Source organism: Cibotium barometz, chromosome 31 (assembly GCF_041138505.1).
Source record: "Cibotium barometz isolate CiBa-2024 chromosome 31, ASM4113850v1, whole genome shotgun sequence".
Taxonomy (NCBI): domain Eukaryota; kingdom Viridiplantae; phylum Streptophyta; class Polypodiopsida; order Cyatheales; family Cibotiaceae; genus Cibotium; species Cibotium barometz.
The window spans coordinates 10,748,621-10,761,518 of NC_141076.1; the positions used below are offsets into that span (position 1 = coordinate 10,748,621).

The following is a 12,898-nucleotide window of genomic DNA, read 5'->3' on the forward strand; positions in this document are numbered from 1 at the left end:
AAGCTGTCTAGACAGTATATCTTTGAATGCATGAGAGCGGGGAAGTGTTTCTCATGTGGGAGCAAAGATCACATGAAAGCTCGATGCCCCCATAATCTCAAAAAGAATAATGTGCAGGATGCCAAACCGAGTGTGAATGTTATACCCGATGTTCAGGGTAACACTGCACATGAACCAACGAGCAGAATTTTATGCAAAGCTTGGAGCAAGTAAAAGGACCAAACAGCTTTATTCCTTTTTGATAATGCCTCAACAGATGATAACTTCATATCCGTACAGATGGCTGCTGCTCTTGGGTTAAAGCCTGAGGAATTGGGATGGACTTTCATGCAGATGTTGCCTATGAGGGCAAGGAAGTGAAGATAACTCCCATCATTGGGAAGCTTCGCATAGATATTCAGGGATATTTGGTTCATGAAGACTTCCTCGTGGCACCACTTATGGGATGTGATGTGATACTTGGGATGCCTTGGCATTACCGATTGGATCCCAAGATTTTGCACAAATTATGTTTACTCATAGGGGTAGGGAAGTTTGTATTGATACGGGTACTATTAGGAGTGCCATACCCGTTGTAAACCATATATCTATTTCAAAGGCAATGAAGAAATCAGCTTGTTCTTACTTGGTCTTTGTACATGATAATGTTGAGCATGATGATGTAGCTCCCGTAGATCAAGATAAGATTGATTTCTTAAGTGAATATGCTGATTGTTTTTCCGATTCACTTCCAGGACAATTACCCTCAGAGAAGCCAGAGGATCATTGTATTGACATAATCCCTGGGAGCTCTCCTCCTAACCGACCTCCTTATAGGGTGAGTGCTGCCCAACAGGAGGAAAGCATGACTCAAGTAAATGATTTACTTGAGAAGAGGTTGATAAGGCCAAGTTCTTAACCTTATTCTTCTCTAGTTTTACTTGTGCAGAAAAAGGATGGGACATACAAGATGTGTGTTGATTATAGGGTCCTTAACAAGATTACTATCAAGAATAGGTTTCCGATTTCTCGAATCGATGATATTCTTGATAAACTTGAGGGAACTGCGTCGTAAGTGTATGTTGTGTTATACTGGCTCGCTGAAGCTCCCACCCCCTCTCCCTGCTCGCGTTGCTGCACAACGCCCGTCGCCCTCCCTGCCTGCTCGCCCCCTCGCCTTCCCCTCGCTCCTTGCCCCCCGCCTTCCCTGCATTGCCCGCCGCTTTTTCTTTTAGCCCCCCCCCCCCGCTTGCATTCGCAGCTGCCCCCCCCCCTTCCGCCTGCCTTCGCTGCCGCCGCCTTGCTCTGCTCGCCCTTCCCGCCTTTCCCCCTTGTCTTCGCGCCCTCCTCCCCTCTGCAGCACCTCATCCCCCCCCCCCCCCCCCCCCCGCCAGCTAGCTTTCCTCCCCTCCCTCTTGCGCGCAGCCCCCGTCCTCCCCCCCCTTTTTAGGGTTTTTCTCCTTCGCCTGCTCCCCCCCCCTCCCTCCTTTTTTCTTGCTTCCGCCCCCTGGGGGTTTTGTTTTGCTTTTTTGCTCCGTATTCCGCCTCTCTGTGTGCAACTCGGTTCCAGCAGGATCCCGCCTTCGCCACAGCTTCAGACTCTGATGGAGGCTCCTCCCGCCCCGCCTCAGAGGGACTCATCCGCAGCCCCCTCGCCCGCCCCTGAGGACAGAAGAGGAAGCAAGCCTGACCGCAGAGGTGGAAGTGATACCTCCGGCCCGCGGGGAGGAGGCACTAGACTCAGCGGTGGCCTTCTCGTTCCCTCTATGTGGCCCTTGCGATCGGGAGTGGACTCTAGAGCTCGCTCTCAGCACTTTGAAGACTCAGGCAGTTGAGTTTTCTCATCACATGAGCGATTTGGAGGTGATAGATGTGATAGGCCGACTTTGGGAGTTGGCTCATTTTTTCTTGGATCCCGGGAGTGTGGATACCTCAAGGATTCGTCATTTGGTCGTGCGCATAGTGGCAGACTTAGCACGCGACCCTGGATATGTGTGTATACACGAGGTTGCTCTGTCAGAGCGGGAGGCAGTCGCCATGGGCCACAGCCACTGGCGCCTGATCCGGGATTCTTGCAGTACACCGGGTGGGCAGATTCGCAGCCGCTCGGATGGGGACTACTCTCCATCCAAGCCGCTTGCGAAGGCCCGCCATACGGCTGAGACAGCATCCACCTCAGCAGGGCATCCATGAGGATCATCTCATGGAATGTACAGGGCCTTGGCGGAGCACACTTTATACGCTATCGTGGTTGCTTGAGGCAGGAGCTTCAGAGATGCCTGGTTGGTGGCAGCATTGATATTTTGATGATGCAGGAGCACCACTTGGGTGAGAGCAGGATCCGAAGATATGGTTCGGTGATGCCTGGTAGATGGGACACTTTTTGGTTTGCAGGGTTTGGTCCTTTGGGTGGACAGGGAGGAGTATGCATGGTCATTGCAGATGTATGGCGGCAGGCCATTGTGGATCGAGGGATCATTGTGCCTGGTAGAGCACAGTATGTCATTCTGAGGATGCATGATGAGCTATTGGGTGTGCTCAACGTCTATGCGCCAAATCATGCTAGTGCCAGAGCAGAGTTTTGGACCCAGGTTACGGATGCATTGCCAGAGGCCGCACATTGGTGTGTCGGGGGAGACTTCAACATGCTTGAGGACCCGGCAGATAGGGTGGGAGGCAGTCATGTTACAGTGCACGGCATGGAGCTTGCAGCTTGGCACCGGTTTTGCATGTCACTGAGGATCACTGATGCATGGCAGCATGGGGCTTTCTCCCGGTCTCAGGACAGTCTTAGTTTCTCTTGGTCGGATCGCCGGCAGGGAGGGACTAATCTATCACGGATTGATCGCTTTTATGTGGGCGACTGGTTAGGGGAGCGAGGGGGCTCCGTCGGCATTCTCGTTGGCACCTCATTTTCAGATCATGCGCCAGTTATATTGACATTGGAGGAGGGGACACGGGAGCCCAGCTTGCAGTTGAGGATCCCAGAGAGGGTACTTACAGATCCCAGTCTCGCTGAGGACATTGAGAGGATCTGGCATGATAGTCAGTGCTCTGACCAGGATGCAGCGGGCCAGTGTGCCCATGGACTCACCGATCTTAGCTCTTTTCTTCACGCTGCAGCTTTGACACGGCTGGGAGAGATTCGCGAGCGGGAGCATCGGCTAAGACGCAACCTTGCTTCGCTACAACGCCTTCAGGAGCAGCAGCCTGCATGTGAGTGGGTGGCGTCCTAGCTGAGCCAGGAACGCCAGGAGGTTAGAGAGGTAGAGGAGCAGAGACATGAGTTTTACTATCGTCGTCAGGCCTCTCAGTGGACGCAGCTTGGCGATAGAGTGACTGGAGAGTTTTTTGAGATCATTGGACCCCGTCATGCGCGAGCAGGAGTCCGCCAGCTTGGTAGACCGGATGGATCGGTAGCTACTGAGCTCGGGGAGATCATAGCCATTGCCACTGCATTTTATAGAGACTTGCTTTCAGCGGAGCCAGCCACGGAGGATCGAGATGTTTGCAAACAGACTGTGTGGGCCCATGTGCAGAGAAGGGTCACAGACCGTATGCGTACAGTTCTAGGTGCGCCTCTGTCAGAGATTGAGCTTGCCGAGGCCTTGAGGGTCCTGCCGCGACATAGTTGCCCAGGGGAGGACGGACTGACGCCGGCCTTTTTAATGCGCTATTGGGACCTTTTGGGGCCAGGCCTCCGCAGGGGCTTTCAGCATGTCTCGGACACTGGGGTGATGCCGCAGAGCTTTTCAGAGGGCTTGATCTATCTTATCCCCAAGGGGGAGGGAGTATCAGATGATATTCGGCATTGGAGGCCTATTACGATCCTCAATACTGTCTACAAGGTCTTAGCAAAGGCCTTGAGTTTGAGGATCCAGCCCTTCCTGGGGGAGTTGATTCATGCTACTCAGACAGGATTTGTCAAGGAGCGCAGTATCCTTGACAACATCTTTACTTTCTGGGAGGCGACGGCCCGAGCTAGATTTCTTGGCGAGGACTTGGTCGTGATGCTTCTCGATTTTGAGAAGGCATACGATAGAGTTGATTGGGGTTTCTTAGAGGGCACTATGCTTCGCCTGGGCTTTGAGCCAGGATGGATCAGAGGGGTGGCGGCTCTGTATTCCACAGCTCGCAGCTAGGTGCTGATTGCAGGAGGACGGGGGCCGAGTTTTGAGCTGACCAGATCAGTCCGTCAGGGGTGTCCCCTCGCCCCTTTTCTTTTTCTCTTCTTTGCGGAGGCTATGAGCATGTATTTGACGGCAGAGGAGGTTGGTTTGAGAGGACTTCAGCTCCCAGTCCGGGGGGAGGACCTGCTTGATGCTGAGTTTGCAGACGACACGGGCTTATTTTTGCATGGCCAAGAGGCCAATCTTCTTCGGGCAGAGCAGTCGCTCCAGGTTTTTAGTGCAGCTTCGGGAGCATTGATCAATTGGCGCAAGACAGTGGCCTTTTGGATCAGTAGTGCTCCCACGCCGGCATGGAGCCCGGACCCCAGTTTTAGATGGATTCCTCCAGGCACAGCAGTGCGGTATTTGGGATGCCAGATTGGCCTAGATTTGTCACCCGAGCAGCAGATTGCCCCGCTTCTTCTGAGCATTCGGAAGAAGCTTTTGTATTGGAGTACAGCTCGACTATCCTTGGCTGGGAGGGTGGTGGTGGCAAATCAGGTGCTGTTAGCGACCATGTGGTACATTACGTCTTGCTGGATTTTCTCGAGCTCTTGCATCAGCCAGGTACAGAGGCTGATCAGGAACTTTCTGTGGTCTGGGCGGGATGGTCAGCCAGCTCAGGCAAAGGTTGCATGGGCAGTTATTACACTTCCGCTGGCTCAGGGAGGTTTGGGCATTATAGATCCAGTCGATCAGAGTAGAGCCTTATTGGGGAAGCTTATTGTTCGGGGGTTGCTTCCAGGCGCTGAGCCTTGGAAAGAGCTCCTCTTGCAGCGGCTGCAGGCTCGGGCGCCCCCAGCAGGGGGTACTTGGGCACCAGAGATTCGCTGGATCTTCATAGAGATGAGGAGGACAGGCCTCAGTAGAGGATGGGAGGACAGATTTGCTTTGAGTATCCTGAGAGCTTGGGAGCTGCTGAGACCAGGGCTCTCTCAGCGACCTCCTTGTGTTGAGGAGCGGGCCAGATAGCCGCTCATCTGGAGCCCAGCGGTTCGCACGGAGCAGGGTAATATGCTGGGTTCTCGGCCTCGTCTAGCCTGGGGACCTTTAGCGGCAGGCCCAGCTCGTAGTTTTGGAGACTGGCAGGCCTTCTGCAGTCTCCTAGAGGAGATCCAGGTGGAGAGGCTGAGTCACTTCAGAGGGGGATTGATTATGAGGGATGATATTCAGGAGGCACTCACAGAGGAGTGGTTCACGCCTCTCGAGCCAGTGGCCCCACGGTGGATGGGAGCCTTTACACAGTTGGAGATCCTGATTGCAGTCAGACCTTGCACTAAGGATGGCAGCTGCCTCTACTATGAGATTCAGGATGAGGGCAGACTCCAAAGAGTGGAGTCGCCTTTGGTTGCAGAGTGCACCTTTCAGAGGATTCGGGTAGTGGCCGCTGCTTCTCGGAAGTGGCATATTGACCCCGACCCTGCAGATGTGCTCCCGGATTGGCGCATATGGGCATATGCAGCGCGCCCCTTGGCCCGGCTACAGTGGGACCCCGGGGAGTATGAGTGGCATGATCCTTATGCATCCCTTGAGGCCACAGAGATTACCTTTTTCCAGTATACTGTTCGGCTGGGGCGGCATATTTTGACGGCGAGGAGGACGGTCTCTCCAGCGGGGCAGCGGGGCATTGGCGGCTACAGGGACTCTCACAGGAGTTCCTGGAGGATTTTTGGGCTCGGCTCTAGGCTAGTCGACAGGCCCGCAGGATCTCAACTTTTCAGTGGCTGGTGGGGCTCAACAGTTGGCATTTGGCTTGTTTACAGTGGTCTTCCGGCGGCCTGCGTCCGATGCGGCCACCCTATGGAAACACAGAGACATTGCCTTTGGGATTGCCCTCAGGCGCAGCAGATTTGGCTGCGGATGCTGCGTATTCTGGCTCCCCTCTCTTCAGAGGGTATGTTTACGTGGGGTGCCGCTGCTTGGTCAACCTCGTCAGGGCCTGCGATGGGCTATGAGATGGAGCAGGGCAATCAGGCCATCAGATTTATTAGGGGCCAGCCTCGCCTGGTTCCGGCACCGGATTTCTCGTCTGCCAGCTGGACACAGGAGAGGGATTTATGATGGGAGCTCCTCAGCAGCCTCACCATATGGTTCACCTGGAGGGCCCGGTGCTTCACGGCCTTTGAGGGGAGATTGGAGCCACCAGCAAAGACTGTACGGGGGATTTGGCAAGAGTTGATCCACACCCTGCGAGGACAGTACGACCGCATCCGGGGAGACTCGGATAAGGCGATCTTGCGGCGCCATGCTTTTCACACCACTTGGCGCTGTGGCCCCTTCTACACCTTACACACGGGATCCCCCCGTTGGCACTACAGGCCACCTGTTTGGCTCTTCCCCCCCCCTATTGTATGATTTAGCCTCTCAGTCCTTTGTGCTGATGCTTGTATTTTGCAGCACCTAGGGAGAGTCTCCCGGGCTACCATGCTGTATTCACTGCTCTTTTTCTCTTATGAGCAGGAGAGATTTTTTGTAGCCCTACGGGCGTTTTTTATATAACTAATGAAAGGATCTTTTCTCGGGGGGGGAAAAAAAAAAACTTGAGGGAGCTGCTTGTTTCAGTCGCATTGATCTTAAGAGTGGTTACCATTAGATTCGAGTGGTACCTCAAGATGTGCACAAAACAACTTTTCAAACATCATTTGGATTATATGAGTATTTGGTTGTGCCATTTGGACTTACGAATGCTCCCGCCACTTTCAATAAAATGATGGACATAATTTTTAGACCCCACCGCAAGTTCACAGGAACTTTCTTTGATGATATTATCATTTTCTCAAAGAGTGAGGCTGAACATAAAGAGCATCTTGCCATTGTTTTTGAAGAGCTAAGGAAACAGGGTGGATGGGGCAAGGGAACAACCCTACACCAAAAATACCAAAAAGAACCCAAATAGTGACTTTTCCCAAACCCAACCTTGTGCACTCCTCGAATCTAGAGGCTCTACCCTATCAAAGCAGTCAATGCACATGGGTGCCAGAGAAAAGAAAAATTGCAGGTAGGCTCTGATACCAACTGTAGAACACTTGTGCTAGGGTTTTCAGAGATAGAAAGAAGAGTGCAACAAAATCTCTCACACAACACACAAGAGTCCTAAACTACTGATCTGTATTATGTACAACAAGTAACACAAGAGTACAAAGGAGGACTGAGAAATGAAGACGTCAAGTCACAGCCCACGACTGCGGAAGATCCCCCTTGACCAGCCTGCACAGCAAGAACACACCCCGTAGGCTCCAATTGTAAGAAGGCAGTGTATATATATGATCCATTTATGCTGGTCAGACACCTTAGTCACTGTCGGCTTGTTATAATTAACCATGACCAGTAATAATTTGTTACGTGTTCACACGTGTGGCCCAGCTGTACTGTTCAGGCCTTGCCCGGCCACCCATTCACTCATCTGCTTGCTCCAGCGGACCGCCTGCTGTACCTGTGCGCCAGCCTCAGCCAGTGGTCGGCTGCCACATGGCACTCCTGCAGTAGAGGTGTGTCACATCTTGCACCAACCCAACATGCCAAGCAGTAGTGTGGACACACAGCAGCATTACAGTGAACATTCATAGCTGGATGGAAAGTACAAAACATGTGTTATGCAGGTAGGGCATGACACCACAGCAAATAAATTGTCACTGTTGTGACACCACAGCTGTGGACATGGTCCCAGCTACTTGCGGCCACTGCACATTTTTTGAAGAAACTTGCCAATGTGGAGTCCTAGACCAATCAACTCGCAGCTACTGAAGCCACTACTAATGAACTGTCTAATGAGCTACTGAAGCCACTACTAAGATAATAACTATCACCTGTCAAATTATGATGTGGAATGGAGTGCCGATCTGGCACAAGACTTTGTACATGTTGTAGGTCAAGAAATTGAAGCCTGTGACTCGGTCTATGAACCTAGATTCCGCCAACCACCATGTTGTTGAAACTCTCTGGTCTCTGTAATTTCTTTTAAGAACTAATATAATTTTCCATTTTTAGAGAAAAACAAAGAAGTGCAAACCTTTCGAAGAGATTCAAATAAACTGACGGTGGGCTCATGAAAATTTGGTCCTCGATAATCGATTTTCTGATTTGGGTCTTGATAATAATTTACAGTAGGGTAAACTGGATCACCTCCCCAAACTGCAAAAGAACATAAGAGCGTCTTCAGTTTAGATGCTATAATGCAGGAAAACAACTATTAAAAAGCATATCACAACAACCATATTTATCATCAGCATGATCCAAGCACCATCCACAGTCATCCTTGATACATAGAACTTTGGAGATCATAAACAACCTAAAAAACGAGTCAACAGTAGCCACATTAATTTACCTTTGCAGATGCACTGGGCATCATTCATGTCATTGAACTCTAGCACTTCCTTGTGGGTTTGAACATGATCTATTTGTTGATTCTAGGTAGAAGGGCTTTAACCCTAGTCTGCAAAATTGTCAGTAGCCCCCTGCACACGGACAGCTCAACGATCTTTTTCAGGCCAGCCTCATTGGCAAACCTGCAAAGATCACCGATATGCACCCTCTGGGTCGCGGATACTACCAGGTGGACTTCGACTCGCCCGTCAGCGTCAGACCGAGTCATGAGACTAAGTCCCCTTGCACGTGTACGGCGTAGGCCTTCTTTGCACGGTAGCGGCACGGCTTCGATTTTGCGTCTAACCCATTTGGCTAACGTTTTGGGCTTCCCAGTGACAGTTTGCTTCCCAAGCCTTAGGAAGAAGTACCTTCCTCTTCTCCTGATGATTGGTGGTGCGATCGGGAGAGTGATGGAGTCCCCCCCCCCTCCCCACCATTGATGTTGAGGAGCTGGAGTGTCACAAACAACAACATGCCGAGGAGAGTGACATAGTACGTGATAAGCAAGAGGAGATATACAAACAGCTTCACAGAGAGCTTGAGGGCATTGATAGACAAGTCACTTGAGCTCAGGCTCGAGCAGGAGGAGATGTACATACAGCTTCACCGAGAGCTCAAGGGCATTGATGGACGAGTCACTTGAGCTCAGTCTCGAGCTCTCATGACCACTTCACTCACTTCTTCTGTCACCATTTGGCCACCCGAATGGTTCACTCTTGCTTTCAAACTATGTACATATTGGATTGGTGTCCATGGCTTATGGAATGTGCCTATGCATGTGATTGACACATGTCATGCTGTATAGTTGGATATGATATTCCGCTGGGACTTGACGTTATCATGCCCAGAGTATCTAGAGGACTTGGCTTTTCGCTGGGACTTGTGCCTTTGTGTACATGCCCGGAAACGCCTGGAGGATTGGCTTTCCACTGGCATATACTTGCCTGGAAACGCCTGGTCTTATATGGTTTCATGAACGGAAATTGCTCATGCCAATGCTGCATTGCATAGCATCTTTATGTGCTTGCTTGCAATTGAAATTGCATGCTGTTTTCATGCTTGCTTGACCATTGTGTAGTTCCGGGTAAGGGGACGCCCGCCCGTGAACCGTGCGTGTGAAACTGTCTGCTGACATGGTTGTGTGGCATGTGAACAGGGGTAGCCAAAGAGAAGCATCCCAGAGAGTTACCGAGATTTGGAACACCCTCAACTGCAGGTAGGGATCAACGGCAACGGATCTCGACTTTGGGCTAAGAGAGATCAGCTCGCTCAACAAAGGGCAGCCCTGGATAGACTCATCGCGTTTAAGGAGAAAGAGAGGAGCCTATCCTCTCTCCAGAGACAACAAGAGTAGACCCCAGAGAACCTATGGTTAGAGGCACAACTGGAAACAGCCCGCATGGAGATACACTCAGTTGCAAAGAGAAGGGGGGGTTCACCTATCATGCCCGTGCATCTTTTTAGACCCAGGAAGGAGATAGGATCATGCACGATATTTCGAGATTACATGTCCTCACAACCGCCAAGAGACAGCCCGCAAGGCCAAGGAGCCCAAACGATTCCATCGAGTCAGATCCCCCACAAGTATGGGCCATTGCCACAGACTTCTACGGAGGACTACTCTCCACCGGTCCCCTCACCCCCAGTGTCAAGACAAGGGTAGGACTAGGGGGAGTCGGGGTTCAGGGGAGTCCGGACATGTGTGGACGGCCAGGGCTATAGTTAGCCGGCAAGGGTCTATATCCGGCGGTTGGATGGAGAGTTGCCCTATTCTCTTCTTGGAGGTCTCATGGAGGTCTCACACTGGTATTAGAGCATGATTCTTCCATCATCATCATCCTCCGCTTTCTCTGAGAAATAACACAACACGATACGCACAAATCCAACATGAGGAGAGTAATCTCTCTCTTTCTCTGCGGGCGGCAACTCGACCAGCACATAGCGTAGCTGGCAAATGTGCTTTATCTCCAACAAGCTGCGTATATCGTCAACGTGGAGGAGAGTAACTACAATTGCACACGGCTGTTCTCAGCCATTGCACAATGACCACAATAGCAACCACTACAGCCACAGACGACGGCCAAGAATTAGCGTAAAGGCTGCCGCATACAACCCGTCAAACACCCACAGCCGATCATCAAAAGGGAGCTCAACACGACATCTCTCCGTCTCCTCTCCAGGCCACAGCCGGTGATAGACAGCAGCCGTGACAGCTGCACAGCAACATTAGCAACCGAGCCACAGACAAAGCTAATAAGACAACAACCACAAGAAGAGCAAAGCAGACGTCGCACACAGGCCGCGAGGAGAGGAATTTTCTCACTCCTCTATCTTTTGCTGCCCACCCAGTCCACGAAACGGCCAGTAAGAACGACATCTGCAGCTACAGACACGGGCACATACAGGCCTTGGGAGGCTTTCTCTCTCCCTTTTTCTACACACCGCACACAGCTGGCCGTCGTGTCAGAGAGGAAGCTTTCTTTCTCGATTTCTCTACAACCGCGATAAAGAGAAGGTTTTTTCTCCCTATTTCTCTACAGCCGCACACAGCGAGGGGACAAGAGTGGCCAAGCCCCACACCACACACAGTAGAGCTCCAACGGCATCAACAGCGAGGCTGCGCCAGACAACAACAAGGAGCGTGTGCAGACGAGCCGCATTACTTCAGAGCTATCAGCAAAAGTCAGATTTCGGTGAGCCGGTTTTGGTCAGGTACTAGTCTTCATCTTGCATATGAATTTGATTTGTTACCATAACCTCTGAAGTTTCCGAGAACCCCGAGGGTCACCAGCATGGCGGTCATCCATCTTTGGATACCAATATGGCTGATCTAGATGAGGGTGATCACGGATTTATGGATTTACACGTATACACTTTATTAGAATCACGCGCACAACGTATTGAACAAAGTTTACTTGTTCTTTCTCAAAGTTTACAGACCATGCAAGCAACTCTCCAGCAGTTGGTCGCTAGTTCAGGTTTCAGAGTGTCCAGGGACATCTACCCCTAGGGGGTCAACTCAAGACACCGAAACGCCCGGAAATCAGAAAGTGGCCGCTATGCTCAAGAGCATGAAGCCCCCTGTGTTCCGCGGGAAAGAGAAGGAGCGTAATAAAGATGTAGTGAGCATTCTCTTGATGTTGTTCGCGCTCTCGAGGCAAGTCTCACGCTTGAGGGCAAGTCCTACAAGTGGTGGATAAGCCTCGGCGAACGGGGATGCTTGGGACAGCTGTAAGATGGAAGGTCTTATGTTGACCCAATATATTTCTAAGTATCGCGCGATAATTCTCAAGCTTGAGGGTTGGATGATTTTCAAAAAGTACGAGGTTTTCTACGTGGTCTAGATAATGAATATAAGACTAAGGTTAAAACTCAATACCCTAAAACTTTAGAAGAGGCCATACAGAGTGCACAGATCTTCAATGATAATATTGAGAAGAAACGCACGACATAAAATGCACTTAGATTTTCAGGTTATTCATATTACTAGAGCTAATGTTATTTTGGGTCGTGAATGGTTGTTTCATTTAGGACCATCGCTTTCTCGTAGTTATCTAGATAATACTTTTGATTTTGAGGTCAATGGTAAACAAGTTCGTTTGCAAAGGTGAGCACGATGTACCTCCATCTCCACTCATTTGTTCTGCTGAAGTGAACCGCCTTGTACATGCTCATGAAATAGAAAATCTCATTTTGTGTTACATGTCTCCTTCAGTTTTGTCTCATGATGATGCTAGTGGTGGTGATTTTAATTCCAGTTTGAGTATTAGATCTCTCACTTCTGTCATGTGTGAACAGCATGTTAGTGCTATGAATAATAATGAACAAACTCAAATTTTTCCTAAGCTCATTGAACAAGTTTCTATTTCTTTGCAAAGTCTTTTGCTTGAATTTCATGATGTGTTTCCAAGTGACTTGCCGTCTGGTTTGCCCCCTGAGCGCAATGTCCAACGTGCCATTGAAGTGTTCAAGGATGCTAAACTAGTCTCCAAGCCTCCGTATCGGCTTAGCGCTAGTGAAGCCAGTGAGGTAGAGCATTAGCTTGCTGACTACCTCACCAGGAACTTCATTAGGCCTAGAAATTCGCCATGGACATCACCAATTTTATTGCTGAAGAAAAAATGGGTCTATGCGTTTATGTGTGGACAATCGTGGTTTGAATGCAATCACGATAAACAATAAGTATCCGTTACTGCGAGTTGATGAGCTTTTTGATCAACTACAAGATGCACGATACTTTAGTAAGATTGACTTAAGATCGGATTATCATCAAGTTCGCATCCGCATGGAGGATGTGCCTAAGACAGCTTTTAGTACCAGATTTGGGCATTGTGAGTTTTTAGTTATGCCGTTTGGTCTAACTAATGCTCCGGCTACGTTTATGA

General features: G+C 50.4%; 1 protein-coding gene across 1 annotated transcript in view; it reads right to left on the reverse strand.

Moving 5' to 3' along the window:
• PTAC12 (plastid transcriptionally active 12) overlaps positions 1 to 12,898 on the reverse strand; it is an 87,856-nt gene that overhangs the window by 8,413 nt on the left and 66,545 nt on the right. Inside the window, exon 5 of the mRNA XM_086824736.1 lies at positions 8,158 to 8,279. Within this exon, the coding sequence (XP_086680862.1) occupies positions 8,158 to 8,279 (122 nt within the window). The remainder of the gene's footprint in view (positions 1 to 8,157; positions 8,280 to 12,898) is intronic.